The sequence below is a fragment of the Poecilia latipinna genome, unplaced genomic scaffold (assembly GCF_001443285.1).
Source record: "Poecilia latipinna isolate Pla-1442-1.1 unplaced genomic scaffold, P_latipinna-1.0 Scaffold1591, whole genome shotgun sequence".
NCBI classification, from domain to species: Eukaryota; Metazoa; Chordata; class Actinopteri; order Cyprinodontiformes; family Poeciliidae; genus Poecilia; species Poecilia latipinna.
Window position 1 is genome coordinate 53,150 of NW_015114207.1, and position 20,934 is coordinate 74,083.

At 38.1% G+C, this 20,934-nt stretch overlaps 3 protein-coding genes and 1 long non-coding RNA gene across 7 annotated transcripts; 2 read left to right on the forward strand and 2 right to left on the reverse strand.

Annotated features, from left to right (window-relative positions):
- Positions 1–1,178: 1,178 nt before the first annotated feature.
- LOC106963871 (uncharacterized) lies at positions 1,179–3,132 on the reverse strand. Its single transcript, XR_001428273.1, has 2 exons — positions 3,042–3,132; positions 1,179–1,585 (listed from the first exon to the last, which is right to left on the reverse strand). It is a non-coding gene; the product is annotated as an uncharacterized LOC106963871 (long non-coding RNA).
- Positions 3,053–4,477, forward strand: LOC106963864 (SPRY domain-containing SOCS box protein 2). Its single transcript, XM_015059009.1, has 2 exons — positions 3,053–3,799; positions 3,875–4,477. Exons 1-2 carry the CDS (start codon positions 3,076–3,078, stop codon positions 4,003–4,005), a joined length of 855 nt encoding a protein of 284 aa, XP_014914495.1. The 5' UTR covers positions 3,053–3,075; the 3' UTR covers positions 4,006–4,477.
- Positions 4,478–5,346: 869 nt separating this feature from the next.
- msh5 (mutS homolog 5) lies at positions 5,347–16,295 on the forward strand. 4 transcript variants are annotated; one of them, XM_015059005.1, is made up of 27 exons: positions 5,347–5,644; positions 6,269–6,385; positions 6,549–6,645; positions 6,730–6,853; positions 6,968–7,048; positions 7,330–7,383; positions 7,601–7,722; positions 7,819–7,928; positions 8,428–8,463; positions 8,909–8,991; positions 9,084–9,129; positions 9,291–9,429; positions 9,739–9,801; positions 9,892–10,020; positions 10,157–10,229; positions 10,308–10,417; positions 10,528–10,608; positions 10,716–10,803; positions 10,875–10,942; positions 12,451–12,569; positions 12,648–12,774; positions 13,533–13,682; positions 13,884–13,958; positions 15,225–15,371; positions 15,528–15,665; positions 15,743–15,816; positions 15,902–16,295. In XM_015059005.1, exons 3-27 carry the CDS (start codon positions 6,553–6,555, stop codon positions 16,020–16,022), a joined length of 2,451 nt encoding a protein of 816 aa, XP_014914491.1. In that variant the 5' UTR covers positions 5,347–5,644; positions 6,269–6,385; positions 6,549–6,552; the 3' UTR covers positions 16,023–16,295. The 4 variants fall into 4 exon arrangements, with proteins under 4 accessions (XP_014914491.1, XP_014914493.1, XP_014914492.1 ...); XM_015059007.1 differs by lacking the exon at positions 7,330–7,383; XM_015059006.1 differs by lacking the exon at positions 6,269–6,385.
- On the reverse strand, positions 16,137–20,928 carry LOC106963870 (sperm acrosome membrane-associated protein 4-like). The gene is made up of 3 exons (XM_015059019.1): positions 18,999–20,928; positions 16,710–16,868; positions 16,137–16,602 (listed from the first exon to the last, which is right to left on the reverse strand). The coding sequence occupies exons 1-3, from the start codon at positions 19,051–19,053 to the stop codon at positions 16,379–16,381; spliced, it is 438 nt and encodes a 145-aa protein (XP_014914505.1). The 5' UTR covers positions 19,054–20,928; the 3' UTR covers positions 16,137–16,378.
- Positions 20,929–20,934: the final 6 nt, after the last annotated feature.

The window sequence follows — 20,934 nt, forward strand, 5'->3', positions numbered from 1 at the left end:
TTTTGTCTTTTAGAGAATAGAAAAAGTGGAAAATTTGGGAAAACCAATCAGTTTTATTTTTGGCATACTTATCGAGTCAAGATCAAATTATAGACTTTTCCACGGCTGTGTAAGAACCTTGCTCAAAGCTCCTGATTGAATGTATTTGAAATGTATTACCCATATCAGTATTTTTTTTATTTCTGCAAGCATAAAAGTGTGTAAGCATACTGCTTAAAATCTATATGAATGTGTTCATTTTTAAATGAATGTTAGAACAAGATGACTTGTACAACTCATTTTCATGTATATTCCTGATAATTATAAAATAAATTTGATAATTAGCAGAAAAAATACATTAAAATGCTATTTGTTTTCACCTTTATATGTGACATTTAATCAAGTAGTATTAGGCCAGTTGGTAAGAGTGAATTTCTTTTTCAGCTTTTGAATATTTTCCTTTTGTTTAACCCTCTGTTGTGCTTGATAAGAGAAGTCTATAAAGCACATAAATACACACAGCAGCAGATGTCAGAATGTGTTTACCTACATTATCTTCTACTTTCGCCTTGGGCAAATTAAAGTACACACTTCAAACATAAAGTTCATGCTAAGAGAAGAACAACCTGTGATAGTTGATGTGACATTAACTGAGGAATCTTCCAGAAGAAAATGGTTACATCAGACCTAATAATAAACCTTTGAATTTAAAGACAAAGCTGGAGAGATTGGTGCTCCGTGGTGAAACATGCATCATACTAAACTTTACCTGTCAGTTAAAAAAGAAAAATCATTGCTATTTGCTAAATAATTCATATTAAAACTAAATCAAATGTCACAACTTAACGTATCTATTGTTTGGCTTCTGAATAATAACTTCAGCTCTCCCTAGAGGCGTCTCCGAGACATTACATAAACAAAGTCCATCCCAAAAATTAAGTACAGAAATTAGCAAAAGCCCCAGATATTAGATTAGGAAAACAGCATTTTCAGCGTGCCAGACAAAATTTCACAGATAAATGCGTCTTTTATATAAGTTGTTCTGAATGACTGACAAATTAAACCCTAATATCTGATCCGTAACTAGAAGGAAACATTCGCCTGTAAGACTCTACGCAGGGCTTAATAGCCCTCCGCTCTGCCTGCGCCAACGCCGCCTTTATGCTCCAAAATAATGAGCCGCTTTGCATTTTATTTCATTTTTCTCTTCTTGTTAATAAAAAGCCCGAGTGTGATTTTATTCCTGTGTTTCGCCATTTATGTTTACATCCATTACAGAACCCGCTAGGGAAGGAAAAAGCGGCGTGGCTGAATCTGATCAATGCAGGCAAAGTGATGATGAGGATGTAGGTCGTTTCGTTCAGCATCCGTCTCATTTATTTACAAACACGTCACGGATCTCTCGTCCTTGTCTCTACGGCTGGAGGCCCAAGTGATGGATTGTGCTGTTCCCGTCCCGGAGGTCGACACCGAAAACCAGGTCAGACGGGGGTGGTACCTCACCGGGCACCGATAAGACCCACAGAATGTTTGATAAGAGATGTCTATAAAGCGGAGACACAGAGCTGTGTGCTACAGTCCAGATAGACGGTAGGACCCAAACCAGCTGGTAAGACTCAACTCCTTATTTCATCCAAAGGATATTATTTGTTTTACCCTACAGATGAAATACTCCGAGCCAGCTAGAGAAGCAGTATCTTTAAATTAATTATGTTTTTAATTTATCACAAATTTCTGTTTAACCAAAACTTAGTTGATATCATATGAAGGAAGACGCGGTGGAGTGAAAGGTGAAATATTTCATTCTGATTCGGCAATAGGGATCTGATAGAGATTAAATGCATGTAATACATTTATAAATCCCCTAAAAGCAGGAATATTTCCATCACTAAAATTAATGTAGTGTAGTACATCTATGATGATTATACACAGAGAGAGACATCATTTATATTTTGCCCAGATTTGATTTATTGTTGGTCTCACCGGTAAATATGTGCAAAAAGCCTGGAAATAAATTTTCAATCACAAAAGCTTAATTTTGCTGTATTTTAGAAAATGTAACTTTTTATCCCATGAACCCAGAGGTGGTCCTAGCCTAGCCTCTCTGACGTCCCCCCACCCTGCAACAAAGTTGTTGACTGGGGGGACTAAGAGTTGGGGCATTTGGGGACCGTTTGGGAGAAGAGGGAGGTGTGCCGCCCCCCATAAGATACCACTCTGGAAGGCTGCCCATGTCGCCCATATTGAAAGCCACCACTGCCGGTACCTGTACCATTACCTTTAAAAAATAAATGCAACCAAAGATTAATTGCTTAAACATTACTTTTAAGTTGATCTGGTTTCTTGCAGCTTCCTATTAATTAATTCAGGAGTTACTTTTTCCTGGGAAAAAATTCTGAATATAATGTAACACAGTGAACTATTTCTTTCAATCATTTTCCATTACGCTGAATCAGGACCCTGTGGAGGATTGTTGTGCCTTACTTCCTAAAAACTAATCAAAATCCTGGAAATCCTCTCAGATGTGGCGTGCTAAGATCAGCAGCAAACAGGGTGCACTTACTCAACACAAGAATTTATTACTGATACATGCAAACAACACAAAACTAATTCAGAGGGGAACTGATCAGTGCAACCCCAAACAACACCCCACCACTACTGCATTAACCCAATGCTGCCCTGGATAAATGACGCCACTGTGAGGCCCTTTATTTATGTTTTTCCACCACGTTAAACATACTAAGTGTTGTTTTACTAATAATAATAATAAGAGGACTGCCAACCATTGCCCTAGCATTAATTTATTATTTTTTTGAAGACTGATTTTATTTCCCATGCTAAATAAATGTGCTTATATCAGCGGCAGTATTTTCCTCTGCAATAAAGAGAAAGTCCTATTTATTTTAAGGCTTGTTAGACTATATTTGTTGTCCATGTCTGTGTTTATTTGTAAGTTTTATCACCAGTTGCTGACCTACATGTTAATTTTAACTCATGGTCAACTATCTTGGCCTTAACCTGCTTCTTTTTAACATGCGTGTTTGTTTTTCTGTTTCCTCCACAGCTCTTATTTGACACAGATTTATCTTCATCCTAATGGGTCTCGTCCTGTCTGCCTGGCTGATCGGCCCAGCAGCTGACCGCGTCCCCTCCTCTTCATCATCCTTCCCTCCGCTGGCCGTCCCAACATCGTCTAGAGTCACCCTCATCCTGAGCTCCTCTGCAGCGTCTCCAGGAGACAGACGCTCACACTGGAGCTCGCAGCACCACTCTCCTCACTTCCAGCTCTCTCAGTGCAAGCAGGAAGCGACACGCGCACCTGCCGAGCTCAGCAGCGATGGGGTCAGGGCCGAGGTGGGCGTGGAGAGTGGGCTCCATGTGTGGGAGGTAACTTGGAACCCTGAGCACAGAGGAAGTCATGCAGTCATAGGAATTTCGAGGCAGGACTGCCCTCTGCAAGACTCAGGTTATAAAGTTCTGGTGGGTGGAGATTCCCTGTCATGGGGATGGGAACTACAAACCAATCAGCTCTGGCACGGCGGAGAAACTCTGGCGTGTTTTCCGTGTGAAAGGAGGGTTTCTCTTAGATTGAAATCCTCTAACTCACTACACAGCAAAGAGACAGATGCACCTCTCCTTATTCCTGAACGCGTCCAGCTGGTCCTGGATGCTGATGCGGGGACTCTGGGGTTTGCTGTCGATGGCAGCTTCCTGGGTGTTGCATTCAGGGACCTTCCTCCTGGAGTGGAACTGTTCCCAGCAGTAAGCAGCGTGAGAGGAGGAGCACGGATTGCATTGCGCTATCTGAACGGAACCACGCGTAAGTGTCCAACACATGAATTGTCTTGATAAACCAAGTTTAATACTGACATATTTGTTTCTACTACATTTGCAGGTAATCCTCCCGCCCTGAAGGCTCTGTGTGGACTATCAATTCTGCAGAATTTAGGTCAACAAAGGCAGAACCAAGTGGACAAACTGCCTCTACCACCTTTACTCCAACACTACCTGCTTTCCTCTTTCTAATTCCCTTGCACATTTACATACAAATGTTTTTGTATTTTCTTTTAAATTCATTTGTTTGTATTGCTTATGTTATTTATTGATAGTTTTATAATTGGCAAACTCACTTTGGATAATAAAAACCTCCACGCAAGCCTAATAAAGACTCCTTCAACTGCAAACACATGTAAATAGTCTGAATGTTTGTTTTAATAAACCAGACTTGCAGATACATAAACCTTTTCCAGGTATCAGATCTTTCTTTTTTCCTTTTATTTCTGAAATATTGAAACGCTGTCAGTAGAGCTGCCTGTTCAAGCTGATAGATGGAAATGTCACACTAAGCTTAAAAACAGTCATGCTGAAAACGATATTCTTAAATTGTTGAAATTGATTTGAATAGTTAGAAAACTGAAACAAATGTGATCTCAGGTTGTGATCCAGAAAATGCTACTTTTACTTTTGTTGTAAGAAACATCCAATGATGAGTGCAAATGTATCTTGTTGTTTATTTTACAGCATATTTTTTTGCTCACATGTTATTGAAATGATTAAAACTGAAAAGTTCTAGTTTTCTTAATGTATTATTCTTCTCTAAATGTCATCGAATTCATAGTTTTAAATTAAGTTAAGCACAAAATTATCCACACCTGGCAGATTTAAATTTCATATTGTTTTCTTTCCACCAACAAGTGCATTTCTGATGTGAAATGCAATAGGTATGTCTCAAAAGGCAATAAAGCAATGTAAAGGGAGTATTGGTTTTGAAAAAACAAAACAATTTTAATAAAAAAAATTACATGTCAAAAATTATTTACAACGATTTCCATAATCAATGGAAAATGTTCATTGGTATTACAGGTAATTAGCCCTTCCTTTTACTTCTTATTACTGCTGGCCACCTCATCCTCTTCCCACAGGTTCAAATTCCAGTTCAAGTTTGAACTTTGACTGGGCCACTCCAAAATGCTAGTACAACCTCAAGTTCAAACTTTTATTTGGAACTTATCTACCGATTTCTGCCATCCATACATGCATGTGTACTGATGCTGACATGTCATTTCTGTATCACTGTTTGTTTTTAGGTAATACTTGATGGTGCAATTATTACTCCACCAGTATTTGATGAATTGTGTCTGAATCGCTATTGTTATACTAAATGATTTACACAGATTTCTCTTATTGGACATAGTCTGGATATTTTTTATGTGTTAAAAAATTGTGCAAAGAGAATAAAAGCTTCGAAATTGGAGAACAGAGAGTGAAATTCACCTTCTACTTCTTTGTCTGTCCTTTTTAGACCATTTTAGACTGAGAATTGATGCAAATACGTTCACCAAAACAGCATGTGACTAAAACCTTAATGAATATAAATAACAGTCTCAAAATACTTTAAGTTTATGTGAATATTTTGTAAATTTATTAAAAAAAACAGAAGCACCAACTGCTGCCAGAGGCATTAAATATTTTTTAGACGGGGATGGGGAGAGCGTTGTTGCCACGGCAACAAAATGAGCGAAAAGGCTCGCGAGAGAAAAGGCACATTGAATATTCGGATTTTGACCACATATAAAAACTTTCTTCGAAATAATATAACAACTGGTGTAAGAGGCGTATGGAAAAGTTTAAAGTTATTTTCATTCAGGACATAAGACTGAAGTAGGTATGTAAATAAACACGGTTTGACTTAGTGAGGAAAGAAAAAACATTTGTGACCTAGCTAAGACGAGCTAGCTTACTTGCTACCGGCTCTCGTTCATAGATAGTGGTTGGGTAAAGGGTATTTATACAGAATCTTTTTTTTTTTTTACTTTATATTTTCAAAGAGTGGAGTTATGCATTAGTATGATAATTTTTCAGTCAGATTAAATGTTTTACAAATCTCAAACGGTGCTGAAACAATTCTGACTTCACGGTAATTCAGTTCAGGTTTGGCAATTTTAGGTACTTTACGGTTCAGAACTACAGCTGATCAAGTCAAGTCCAGACTTTTTACTGAACTTACAAATAAGACCTGCACTCATAATGTAGGGATATAACTAATATTTCTAACGTATTCCTATCACCTACTATTAAAACATATTAGAAGATTTTTTTAAAAACATATGTAAATAATTAAAAATAATTCAGTAGCTATACAAGGCATCAATCAATTAAATAATTACAACACAAAGAGGGGGGCAGTGATCGAAAATATGTTTGGATACACAGCTTAAGTTGAGTATTTATAGAGTTTATTCATCTTTATTATTTTAGTGTAACATTTCCTGCTGTTGTCTTGTCACAGGTATTCTGTGACCTGTTGCTACAGGGGTCAGAAAGTGATTGTCTTTAATTTTCAACTCAAAACTTGGACGTCCTGATCACGCCGCAGACCTCCTAGCGGAACATCAGAAACATCCCAGTAATTTGCTTTTCATCTTAACCTCTCTTCCTTAGATTTTACTTAAATGACCAACACAAACATTTAGAGTACAAATGCTTCTTTTAAGCATTTTTACTCTAAATGCTTAAAAGGAGCATTTAGAGTCATCCTGTATCACCTTAATTCAGCTCTTTCTAAACAGACGAATGGCAGCCACCCTTGAGGATCCAAGAGGAGCCATAGGTTTCAGGGACCCTGACAGCAATCTTGATGAAGAGGAGGAAGATGACACAGCAGCAGTAAGATGGACCTATTTACTAAGAGAGGCATTGATTCTAAAAGCATCAGAATAAACTCTGCGATATTTACATTTTTATTTCTAGGTTTTATTGAGTGTTTTAGTGCAGCGGGGACAGTTGGGCCTTTGTTTCTACGATAGTGGAGACTCGTCTTTACATTATATGGTAGATTCTCCTGATAACTATGAGCTTCACCTGTTGTCCAGAGGTAAAGAACAGACCTTTCACTCTTGCAAATTAGGTTACAGCTTCATCTTTTAAGCAGCGTCTTATGTTTCATCTCCTATTAAACTCCAACTCATCTCTCTTTCCTGTTGTGAAGTCATTCAGGAGGTCAGGCCCCACATAATCCTAACCAGTGCAAAGCAGGAACGCTGCTTGACCCAATATTTGCAGCAACTTGGTGAGCTCTGAAAAAACAGCACTAATATCAGATAACAAGTGAAAAACAAAAATGTTAAGTATTTTTGTTTGAATGCAATGTTGGATGAGTTGTTTCTGTGTCAAGGGAACTTACTGAGATTAGAGATGTTTGACAATGTTGCTGGTAAATGTGATAAGTGGAAAACTGATTGTGAAAGCGGTTGTGCCCTGTTTTTCCAGCTTTCCTAATCAGGAGCTGCAGGCCTAGGTGAAACTAGTCAGTAAATCAGGATTGTTCTAAACTCATGCTTTGGATTTCAGGTTCTGACCCACACTATAAACCCGAGGTGGTTACTTATCCATATGTTGACTTTGGTAATAAAAACATACACAATCACAAACTCCATACTTCCTCTTAAGCTTTCATGCTAAAGATTTGTAAAAAAAAAAAAAAAAAAAAAAAAAAAAAAAAAAAAAAAAGCATAATATTTTCCAAAAATGCTATCTTGAGCATTGTTTTGCTCATATTTTCCAAAAGAAATGAGCAATTTTTTAAACATGAAATTGCTCATCATGTTTTTAAATGTTGCAGGTCTGGAGGTCGGTAAGCAGAGGCTTCTTTCCGCCCATCTGCCTTTCCTCCCACCTTGCATTTCAGAGAGGGACAAAATGTCTTATCTTTCCTCCTGTATCACCTTTGACTCACCCTTGATGGTGAGCCAGATCTCTATATGTTACCCTGTCCTTATAGCCCAGTTATAAATCAGTCATGTTCTAGCATTTGAAAAGGTCTGTTCTCCTGCTGGGAAGCTTAGGGCAGTGGGAGCTCTGCTGAAATGTCTGGACAGGAGGAGAGTGGGAGTGGAACTGGAAGACAGCACTGTTGGAGTCCCAATCCTGCAATTTCATGCCTACACACTGTGAGACACACAAACATGCAGTTGGACACACTCTCAGGCACCTTAAGGTGTCTGTTTATTTTCCATTATGAGGCCCTTTAAAATGTTTCTTGGAACTTCAAGTCAGCTGCCCCTTTGACAAAATGTTTCTGAGTTTTATCCCAGTTTACTTCCATTTTGTTCCTGTAAACAAAACATTACGTGCCAGTATGTTTAACCCATCTGTATGAGTTAATATCTCCTGGTATTTTAGAATTTTCATAAATTATGGAAATAAATTAAATAAAATATTTGTAAAGCTCATTCATAATTCAATGTAAATTTAAATTACTTCAGAAGATTTTATATTACACCATGTTTCCGTTTATTGTTGTTCTAAACCCTTTTGTGCTGCTTTTCTGTTATTCTGAGAAATTTCTGAGTGATTATAACATTTGATTAAGCCAAAAAAAAAACTAGTGATTTAAATGGCTCAATAAAAGGAGGTCAAAATTTTTGCCTGCTTTTTTTCTCATTATAGTAAAGAAGTGGTTTACATCGACCGGGACACCTACAGGCAAGTATTCAAAATGTACCTTTGAAATTAATCTAAGCTTTAGAAACAATCTGTTATTCAACCCTGGCCTTTAGTGTTCTGTAGTCGCCATGTTTATCTGACAGAAAGACACCTGATCGAAGTTAGTGAACAATTAGTTTCTAACATGGTAATGACAAATTATTCATCATCTAAATCAGGTTATTTAAACAGAGAGATGCAGCATGGACTGGTAAACATACAGAACTTTACATTAAAAACACCCAATTTTAAAATAAGTCAATTTAATTTCTTCTAAGTGTGTTTGATTGTAATACTTTCTGCTTTATCATTTCTTTCTTTTCACTATAAGTTCAGTTAAATAAAATAAAATAAAATAAATGCATTCTACTTTAATGAGTAGGACGGTAAATCAGTTCAATTATGCTTAGCTTTGTGTGTGACGGTGTGTTTTTTTCTGTCCTAGTGTACTTCAGATCTTTAAATCGGATCTGCACCCATCAGTCTACAAACTGCAGTCAGGTGAAAAGGAAGGACTAAGTCTCTATGGTAAGCGCCTCAGATGGCAGAACTTTTCTGATGTCATTTCCTCTTATTTCAAACGGTTTATATAAATACATTTTTGTTTGTGTGCACTACAGGAATATTGAACCGATGTAAAAGCAAATTTGGATCCAAATTGCTACGGTGAGAAATTATATTTTCAGTGGCACAAAATAAAACAAATTCAGGTATGATTATCTTCAAAATTATGAACAACCTGACTGGACATTTTGTCACCCCAAAATATTTTTGTTTGGTATATTTCAGTGTAAAGAAATACTATTTTTCTTGCTTTTGTCTGACAGGCAGTGGTTTCTTCGACCTACACAAGACCTTGCAGTGCTGTACAGAAGACAGGAAGTGATTCGTTTCTTTACTTCACCTCGAAACTCGGACGTCCTGAACACCCTGCAGGCCTCGTTACGGAACATCAGAAACATACCAGTAACTAACTTTGAATCTGTCTACTTTCACCCTTGTGTTTACAAATGGGGTCCAACTGACCCCACACCTGTTTCACTTGTATCATTTGCCTAGGCCTCGTACGTTTGCCTCAGTCCTCGCACACACAAGGGTTAAACGCCTCTCAGTATTTATACCCACTGAACTTTTTCACACTTTGACGTTACAAACATTTGTGGTTGTTACATGAAAAGTTGTGAAAATGGTTGAAGAGTTGTGTATAATTTTGTAAAGCATTGTAAGATATCCTTAAAAGAAAAGGAAGTTTTCATGGATGCCTGTACATGTTAGGGTGTCCTGCGTCGCATGACTCTCTCCAGCACCAAAGTCACTGACTGGCAGTGTCTCTACAAGGTTGGAGCCACTCTATTCTGTAGCTTTATGTGTCTTTATTGTTTGACGTGGCTTCTAAAACACATTGATATGTTTCTGTCTGGATGTCAGACAGTATACAGTGCAGTGTGCATCAGGGACTCAATGCGGCACCTCCCTCAATCTATTCAGCTGTTTTGGGAGATTAGTGAGAAACTCTCTGAGGATCTTCACTACGTCGCCGCTCTCATAAACAGAGTTGTGAGTTTTTCCTCTTAAATTGCATCCATTCTCCATTGCTACTCATAAAATGTTATACTTTCATTGAGATCTTATGGATTTTGTTATTGCAAGCTGGACAGAGTTGATGTTAATGAGTGTAGTGATATTTTTGTAGGTGGATTTTGATGCCAGCTTAGAAGAGAACCGCTTCACTGTCAAACCCAACGTTGATCCTGCCATTGATGAGAGTATGTGCACAGATTCACCCATTCAGCTCTCATGTGCTGGATCTTTATGTGCTTCTGTCTTGGCTCTACTTTTTTCAGAGAAAAGGAGGATGATGGGGCTGTCTGACTTCCTGACTGACGTTGCCAGAAGAGAGCTTGAACATCTGGACTCTCGAATCTCCTCCTGCTGTGTCATTTACCTCCCCCTGGTCAGATACTTCCACATATTAAGATTTTTTTTGTCACCTCACGCAGCGATAACTCATATTACTCTAATTATGAAAACTCATAATACAACAAGGTAAAATTCTCCTTCCAGATTGGATTTCTGCTCTCTGTGCCTCGACTGCCCAGCATGGTGGAAAAAGAGGATTTTGAAATGGAGGGATTTGAGTTCATGGTGTGTCTGTGTGGTCTCAACGGGGTGACAAAATGTCCAGTCAGGTTTCTACATTAACTCACTTGTCAACATTGTATTTTACGCGTCTGCTCGCTTTGATGAGCCAGTTCCTCTCAGACGACCGGCTGCACTACCGTAGTCAAAGGACCAGAGAGCTGGACAGCCTCCTGGGAGACTTGCACTGTGACATTAGAGGTCTTTTAAATTCCCTCACCAAACAGTTTTCTGGTTTCTGCTCAGCTAAGAGTAAATATCTTGTTTCTCAGACATGGAGACTGCAGTGATGACACAGTTGCAGAGTGCCGTCCTGGAAAAGAGCAATTCTCTGTATCAGGTTGGTGGGCGTCATTCAGAACAGCAGGTTGCAGTGTTTTCAAAATGACTCCCACTGTGATAAAACTGTTGTTGGCATGAGTGTAAAGCTTTTAATGCGTGTGGGTGGACTTTGTTGTGATTAATGCTTTCATCTAATTAAATTGTTCACTTTATAACAAAAACAGACCTGGAGACCTTTTAGAAGTTGTAATATGTGTTTCTTTACGGATCATTGCAGATGTTATTTTGAAGGGGAGGCTTAAGCTCAGCTGATGCATTATTGTTAGTGGATAGTCTGTGTGTCAACTGTTAGGCAAATTGGAGATTAATGTAATAGAAGCAATATATATTGTTTTATTATAGGGATTCTAGAAACATTCCTGTAAATAATGTAACACTCTGGAGGGGAATTTGGGAAATAAAAACACTTGCTCAGACTGATAAATATTTACAAATGTTTTGTATGTGCGGGCTGCTTTATTTCTGCCTTGGATTTAAATCACAGATTGCAGTAACTGCGTGCAAACAAGTGAAAGCAGCTGCAAGCAATTTGCACCTGCTGTGTATCACCTCACAGTTGTTCTCAGCTCAGCTACAAACAAAGCAGGTGTAGAAATGATCGCTGAAAGCTCCAGATGTTGACCTGATGAGGCTCTTCTCATCTGACTCTATCAGGGAAGAATCTGGTTCAAATTGCCTTGGATGCTTTTAGTGCGCCACTGCAGACCTTTAAAGCCAGGGGAAGAATTTATCCCCCCAACTTATTCATTCAATAGTTAAAAGGATTGATTGCATTTAAAAATGTATCAGATTGTAAGATTAATTCACAATATCTGCTGATCACATTTTGCCTTGACAGAAAGTACATCCTTTTATTTGCACTTATATATAATTCCAGGTCTCGTTTGAGTTTATTTAAGCTTCATGTTTGATAATCTGCATGTGAACTTTTTCTGTTGTGAACGTCCCACAATAATTAGGTTTATATTGTGGATTTTACAACAAAAAATAGGATTTTAAAAACAACTTTAAACACTTATTTTAGTTACTGTGACATCTTTGCCCCATTTTTTTGTAAAGCTGCCTATGCAGAAGGTCACATTTTTATTTTTCTCTCCACGTGCGGCTTACCTCCCACCAGCTTGTAGTAGCTAGTTTTTCTTTACACTCAGCTGGAAACAGCTCTAGTATTTCAGACAAAGGCATTTTGCTCTGGGATAGAAATCAAAATAGGCAGACTTTTCCCCAACTACATGCATAAAGATCATACAGTCAAGAGGACTTCTTTCTTTGCATTTTTTGAGAATTAGAGGGACATATACAAACTCCACTTTTTACAGAATTAGTGTCCACAAATAGCTTTGTGAATTTGTCGTTCAGTGTTGTCAACCATGTTATGTGCCACTATTACAGCTTAATCTGCTTTTGCTTTTTCAGTCCATAATATTGTGTGCAATGGTTGAAAAAAGTATAGCTGCTTTTTTTGTCTCTTCTAAGCCTAAAATATTCACTGTAATAAATGTATAGGTTCTGGATCTCCTGGCTGAGCTGGACTGCCTGATGGCGATGAGCAGCGCCTCCCAGGAGTACAGCTACTCCTCACCCAAGCTCGCCAGACATAGAACAATAGCAATAACACAGGGAAGGTACCGACTCACTCTTATGGTGACTAATTTGCAGGATGGACCCAGATATTCTTCCTGTGCTTCGTATTGATTTTCCAGACACCCGCTCCTGGAGCTGTGTTCTCCAGTGTTTGTGGCCAACTCCTTCCAGAGCTCTGAATCAGAGGGCAGAATCAAGGTCATCACTGGTCCAAACTCATCTGGCAAGAGCATCTTCCTCAAACAGGTAGAAGCGTCTGATCCTGGCCAAAAACAAGCATTAAGATGTCAGCAAGGTGCAATTAAAACTGTGATTAATTATTTTATGTTGGTCTGCTCCTTTCTCAATTCTTTGCTTTTATAAGTGGCTGAGTACATGACTTAGAACGCTCTCTGATATATTAAAACTGGGAAATTTTAGGAACAATTTCATCTTATTTTTTGTTAAACTTACCAAGTTAGATATTTTATATACTGCATTACTAAATGAAACTTCTACATGTGAGACTGTTTTACTTGAAGTCCCAAAGTTAGGATCATTTCAGATAATCTACCAGCACTATCTGCTGATGTATGATTTTTATCTTGGTTTAGTTATTGAAAAAATACATAAATTAATGTAAATCTAAAACAAGGCACTTTTCATTTGCATGGTAAGATGTAGTCACCGGCCTACTTTTCGGTTAAATAGTGTCGTGAAAAAGTGTTTGACTCCCTTTGGATTTTGTTTTCTTGTCACCCCAGAAGTTATCAAATAAATTAAATACAAAAAATAGTTTTCAAATGATTTTGTTTATTAAGGAGGAGAAGCCAAGCCAACCTGGGCTTATGTGAATAAAATAATTGCCCTCCAACCTAATTAGCAGCGACAACTATTTTGTTTTCATTTTACACTCTAGTTTTCAGAGTCTGAGACTTTTCATGAAAAACCCGATGTGACATTTTCAGCATGCTTGTCTACATGTGGCCTTGCAGTCACTGCTTCCTGCCGTTTCATATTTCCAGGTGGGTCTGATTGTGTTCATGGCTCTGATTGGCTCAGACGTGCCGGCTAAAGAGGCAGAGGTAGGTCTGGTGGACGGGATCTTCACTCGCATGCAGAGCAGAGAGTCTGTGTCTGTGGGCCTCAGCACCTTTATGATAGATCTTAACCAGGTACATCATAGACACACTGTTAACCATGTGGATTTATACAATTTAAACTGGTGCATTTGCTCCCAATCTTCACTTGTTACATGTTTTTAATAAACCCAGGTTGTTCTTTCTACAGCTAGAGCAAAGTTCTTAGTTCTTTGTAAGTACAAAGAACAAAGAGAAACAGCGGTTTTCCTTTAATGTGTTGCTCTTTTTCTCCAGATGGCCCTGGCTCTTAACAGCAGCACTGGCAGCTCATTGGTGCTCATCGATGAGTTTGGAAAGGGCACCAACACAGTAAGAAGAAAATTGTTGCAGCACTCAGTGCAAGAAATCCAATGACTTCAACATTAACCAGAACCAGACTCAATGAGAACAGCAGCAAATGCTTCAGTCTACACAAATAAATATCTCTGTGATTGGTGCTTAAATGCATGCAATTTCCTCTCTGACAAAAACCCATTAACAAAATAATACCATTGTAGAAGAAATAAAGCATTGACTGTTTAATAATTTATGTTAGAGCATCAGGACAAATAATGTGTTTCCTATTATTGATTGATTTTTCTCCCTCTCTCTTCATCATCATATCTGCACCACTTTCTCTGAGCTTAAGCATTTTTTTGACTGAAGTTTATTTCAATTTAGCGCATCTAGGCCAATCCAACTGGCCAAATGCAGAGTTTACATGCAAAGAGTTCATGTATGCCCCTTGAAATATATAACAAAAACCTTTCACAGAATATTTTATGCTGAAGCCAACTTCAGTAGTCTTATTATTATGCATAAATATGATAATAAAACCTAATAAGGTAAATGTTTTGTTCTCAGACATCCAGAATGTTGTGGAAATGCAAAAATAACAGAATTTTGAGTCTGATCAGTGTAAATCAGTGCATTAGTGTACAGTTAAACTATTACTCACACCTCTGGTAGATTACATTTAAAGATGTTGATTAAGGATGTTGCATGTTTTTTCTGTTTTATATGTCACATCACAGTGCCAGATATGAGCAAATGTCTCCTGATAAATAAGAACCTGTGTCATCAGCTTGTTGTTGTCCCAGAACATTTCAATGTTTGTAAATCCAGCCCACAGGGGGCATCAGTGAAGGAACGGCATTTCTGTACAATGTTAAATCTTTTCTAAGTTTCAGATGAATTTACTTGATAGACATAAAGCTTTGCTGCTGCTACTGCTTTATTTCTTTTAGGAGATGCATGCTGGTATATGTTGACACGATCAGAGAATCAAATAGGAAAGCATGAAAGTAAATGTTTCCATTGTTAAATCTGTAACAGGAAACACTCTATCTGGAGGGATTGTCTGTTTTTAGTATTTAGTTACCGGAACGTAGTTTTTCCAACAGACTGTTACTTAAACTAAAAGAAAGGAAAGATATGTTGTCTCTCCAGGCTTATTGGCAGGAACGTCTTGTTAATTGATTTTCTGACAGCAGGTCAATAAACATGCTATTTGCAGTTTATGTGAAGTGCTTTGATTGAATTACAACAGAGCTGTTTGGCCAATAGCTTCACAGTAACATTAATGTTCTCCTTCAGGTTGATGGGCTGTCTCTACTCGCTGCATCTGTCTCTTTTTGGCTGAAAAAGCCTCCGGTGGATGTTCCTCACATCCTGTTGGCTACAAACTTCCACAGTCTGATGCAGTTAGGCCTGCTACCAACCACTGGCATGCTGTCTTTTCTGGTAGGGGGGAAAAACAACCAACAAAGCATAAACAACTGTGTCTACTGCAGCATTTCAATGTAATATTGTCATTTTAAGATGTTAAAAAAAACAAAAACATCTGACCGAATAGTTGAATAGTAAAATTTAAAACTAGTTTCTGCTTTTGTGCTTTAGACTTTAGAAACAGCCGTAGACAGAGATGAGTTGGTGTTTTTGTACCAGCTGAAGGAAGGGATTTGCCAATCCAGTTACGCTGCCAACATTGCTGCACTGGCAGGCCTGCCAACATGCCTTGTACACAGAGCCATGGAGGTCAGGAAATGCAAACACACACATTCCCTCCCTCACACAGAGGCATGCTCACAGACGGACTGTGTTTTCTGTCTAAGGCGTCTGAACATTACCGAACAGGAAAACCCATCAAACGCATCGACAAAGCATCATCAGACGAGCAGGCCAAGAGGTTTGTTGAACTTTATTTAATGTAAAATGAATTGAGAAACTTTATCTGAGACAACAACAAAAAAAAAAGTGCATGTGGTCAACAGATGCCAATCTGTGGTGCAGAAGTTTTTGAGTCTTGACCTGGAGGACAAAGATGTGGATCTGCAGAGCTTCATGAAAGATGAGCTTCTGCCCTCCGCTGGAGAGCTCCTGAACCGCAGGTAGACTCTGGAAGTGCTGCAAACACCTTTCTGTGTTTCTCTGCTCCGTGTTCAGTGAGAAAATGTTTGGGGTTTGCTTTTCTTGGGAAAACAGATTCACTTCCAAACAAGGTTTATGTTTACAGAGTTTTATGTTAATAACAATAAGATATTTATTGATGTAAAAAAAGCAGTTCAAGCACATTGTTTATTTTGTGAAGGAATTTCTGTATAAATGTACATGGTTTGTGTTACTTATATCTAGTGTTTACTTATTGATTACTCAGTACAAACATTTTGTAAATCTGGCTGTGTCTTTGCTTGAAGCTGCATAAATTGTGTTTTTTCAACAACAAAACTGAATAAAAGTATTTATGTTTTTTATCCAACCAAGGCTTTAGTGATGTGAGTGATGGCTAAACTGGCCAAAGTGATATGAAAAACTGTGTATATGGGTAATTCTTGTGCAGAGTTGCAGAAAGGGGTGTCACAGCAGGATTTGGTCATAACAAAGATTGTATTATTTAAAAAAAGCGCCACCGTTGTCTTCACATTACACTCCTCGGCCTTCGCACAGCCCAACGTCTTTACTTCCAGAGAATCAGCTGAGGAGACGAGGTAAAGTGCAGTCAGAGTAATCCATACATCATTCAAACTTTATGAATCTAACCTTTACACGTTTCTTTGTTCCTTTAGATGGACAGACACACACCTGCCTTCCCTCGGCCCGTGTAGCAGAGGTCCCCGCGGCTGCAGTTGGTTTCTGTCGTGTAGCAGGCGTCCCAGAAGCCCAGATCACAGCGGAAACACTCCAGGTACAATTCCTCTGGTTCCAGTCCCTCCAGCTCCATCAGCTGCTCCTCTTCCTCACCTGAGCACAATGAGTCGCAATGATGATCCTACATTAGATCTATTTGTTTTTCAATTACAATTGATGTTAAAGGCAAGAAAATATGTATTTTTTTCAGCTGAAAAATGTGAATGTGACTTCATACTGAGGGTTCTGACACAGTTGAACCCTCTGTTCAGGGTAGAAAAATTACTTTCCAGACTTTTTTTTAATCATGAAGTATTGTTTTTTAGGTTTTTTTTTGTTTTGTTGAATTATACTTAAATGATTGTCTATCCATCCATCCATGTGTTTAAATGATTGTTTGTGTCTATAATTTGTCAGTGACTCACTAACAGGATGTACTCACAAACATTTAAAAACTATTTCTCTCCACTTTTTGAACTATAGAAAATTTCAAATTCAGTTTGAAACTGGAGCTGGTTAAAATGCCAAACACTGAAAGTAGGGCTATTTTAGGTGTTTTTACAAACAAAGTAAAAGTACGAAACTTCACAAAATGTGCTTTAAAGAACCTGCATTTATGTCAGGATCTTATTGTGCATCTTAGGCTAGTTTAACAGAGCCAGTTTATATTAGTCCAGATGTTGGAAAAAAGCAGTAAAACCACCCTATACTACACTCCTAAAATACAAACTCGTTTCAGCTTTGTTGTCTCATGATTAGTGGAACTTACCCGATGACTAGTTAAACATTTCAAGGTGGGTATTTTGTACTGAAAGGCCCCGGACCTTAGAAAAACAGCAGAAAAAAAATCCCCCTAGGAAATCATTAGGATGGAAACTTATGTAGGAACCCTAAATGAAGGTTGCAGTAGAAAGGCATCAAGCGTGGTTGTCACCTTACTGAAGTGGTTCTGGATGTGTTGCAGGGTTGTAAGAGGACATAAAACCAAACTAGTCCATATTGCAACACATTCTGTTTAGCACTCAGAAATGTTTTGTTTATTCTGCAGCAGTCTGGAACGGGGGAACATGTTTCTTTAAGTGGATACCTTGCCTTAGTTGGTCAAGTTTTTTTTCTAGCAAGAAGGTAATGGAGTAAGCAGATGGCATGAACGGAAAGTTTGTCTGTAAAATAAAATAAGCAAGTCCTACCTCAGTTATTCCTCCTCAGGGTACTTCACTGAAAGTGTGTTATTTAATAAAACCACTTAATTGTCTGTTTACTACTTCTATTAATGTAGTTAGTGGACAGCACATTAGTGCACAGGTAGTTTTAGATTTAGTTAATCTCTTCCTGAGGGCCTTCAGATGTGTGAGCTGTCGTATTTCAGAGACTCGCAATCCTTATCTGCTCTGATCTCGTTAGTGTTAGCTCAGTTAACCCAACAGACTAAACACGAATGAAGATGCGTTCAGTCGGAGGGAAGGACACATTTTGTTTTTTTCATGGACTCGGTCTAATTTTGTTTTTGTTGCATTTTTATTTATCTGATTCTGCAAACATCAGAGCAACAGTAAATCAAATAAATTGTTTAGATGAACTGTTTTACAAATCTGTTTTTAGATTTTTTAAAATATTCTGTCTACAATTTTTATATGAAAGAGATTTTGCTAAATTATGCACAAATTAACCACAAACACTTTTGTAAATCAATTTCTGATTTTTTATTTTCATTAGAAATGATTTGAAGAAAAGCTTTAATGATGAGCCAGGGATTTATTTAATATTGAAAAGCAACATTTCCAAACTGAAGATGATCATTAGGAGATTTTGCACCCCAGATAATGAAGGTAATGAGTTTTGATTCTGGAGCAATTATTGCAGAAAACATGAAAATGAAAATTACTTATCTTGTGGATGTTTTGTTTTTTGTGATATTTTATTGATCATAATATTAATTTTCAATTTAATCATAAGCAAACACAAATGCAGGTTAGTCTGCAGACTTAACGTAAGTTGTTAATTGAATATTTTTTTCACACGTAGCCTGCAGAAAGTGTTTTTAACTTCGGCATCCAGTTGTTGGACTGTTATGTAATCCCTACAGTCATTTGTAAAAGCTTCCCACAGAACAGGCTGTTGGATTTAACACTTCTTAGACAACTAGGTCCTGCCTTGCTGCTGAAAACGCCCCCATGCACCAATGCCGAGGACCCTCTGAGGGCAGCAGAAACACCTCCAGACTTTGGGAAGAAGCCGGCTTACCTTGAGCAGGTGTGAGCATCATGATGGCAAAAACACAGAATAGTAGTCCTTTCATTCTGAGCAGGTATCTCCCTTTGACTGCACCATGAATACGCGCCACGTAACTGGAAGCTGGGCAGAAATTGGATTAGCTTAGCAATGCACCTTTAGAACCAATCATAGCCGCTGAAGGGCTGTGGATCATTGAAGTTTTGACAGCAGCTGCAGAGATAAAGAAATCAAATTCACATAAAAAGTTGTATAGAATGTTTCTTTTAATATAATAAAACGCTATTTGGTTTATTGGCAGTTTTAAACATGGATTAAATGTCAATGTTACACCTTTAAAACGCTGACATATTGTTTCAGTAAGAAAGTAAATGCCTTCTCGGTGACACACAGCTCTCCTCGTTAGCGTCGTTAACTTTCCATGACTTCTTAGCTGATTTCGCTGGTCTGGGATCTGAGGTGATCTCCACTTAAGTAATAAACAGAATTTATTCCAGCTGGCTGAGTCTAGGTAAAAAATGTTGATTGAAGCTTCTCTCTTATAGGGAGCAGAGAAATAGCTTGGATACTGAGTCAGCGCAGGGCTAAGCAGCTTACTGCTTCCTGTCCGTCTGCTCAGATATGTATCAATGCTCTCACATGAGCACAATACTCTCTGAGAGTAAAGGATTTGATTCAGTTGTACTGTCAATGCAGCATAAAACCTGCACTGCTGACTTATGTAACGCTGCTGCACAGACACAAACACAGATCTACGTTTGAGAAGATTTCTCCATTTGTGTAGCGGCAGTCATTTCTGCATGCATTTAGATATGCGCTGACATTATTCCCTCTGGTCGGTTTACTGTCACACTCAGTTTTATAAATAAATTATCAGCCACTGCAGCCTCACAGCGCAGCCTCGTTCTCACTAAATTCAAATGCATTAGATCATCTCACACTGAGCAGGACTCCCCCTTAAGTGTGAGAGGGAAGAAGAGTGGGCTGATTTATTTTTGTGGGAGATGTTGACGGCTCAAATCAAGAGCCATTTTTCACCCGCTGCAACTGAAATATACATCCTGCATCCTAAAACAGCACTGAGCTCCTGCCAAGACAGCTGCGGCTGAAATGGATGGGCGCAGATTTACTGTAAACTCCAGTCTCACTCATCATCTAGATGGCGGGATCTCAGCATGAGCCCAACCTGCAAGGAAATACTTAGCAGTCCTTAACTACCTATAAAAATGTTCAAACTGATCTCCTGCGTAATTAGAGACTAGAGAAAAAAAGCTGGTGATAATTAAAATAAAACCCAGCCCACTTTCCTCCCCGTCTGTGCTAATGGGCTGATTTTGGCTTAAAGGGATAGATCAGGATTTGTAAATTGAGATTCTGTCAAAATAAGTAGTTAATACCCCACCTGCAATAGATAGCTCTCTGTGTCCTCGTTTTGCATAAATCCTGATTAGTAGGTTCTGGATGCTGAAGCTAAAAGTGACCAAGACCAAAGTAAACGTTCACAAAAAAAATTTCAGATTTCTAAAGCCTCATACCTGTTGATTGTTTTTTTTTTCCATTGACAGGCACTACTGAGGTGTTTGTTAAATTATTATTTTTTGAAGTTAGTTGGGATTAGTTAGTAGTTAAATTGCGTTAAACATCCAATTCAGGTATGAAACCAAAAACAACACTTTTACATTTGCATAGAGAATTTGGGAAATTTTTCATGGGACAACCTCATATACAGTGGGGGAATATTTAATTCAGCGCTGATTTACTTACAAAGTGTGGAGAAGTCTGTAATTATCATGGTAGGTACAACTCAACTGTGAAAGAAAGAATGTTAAAGAAATCCAGAAAATCACATTGTATGATTTTAAACAAATGAATTAGCAGCATTTTATCACATTAAATAAGTATTTGATTCCCTTCCTACCAGGAAGAATGAACTTGTTAGTTTGTCTTT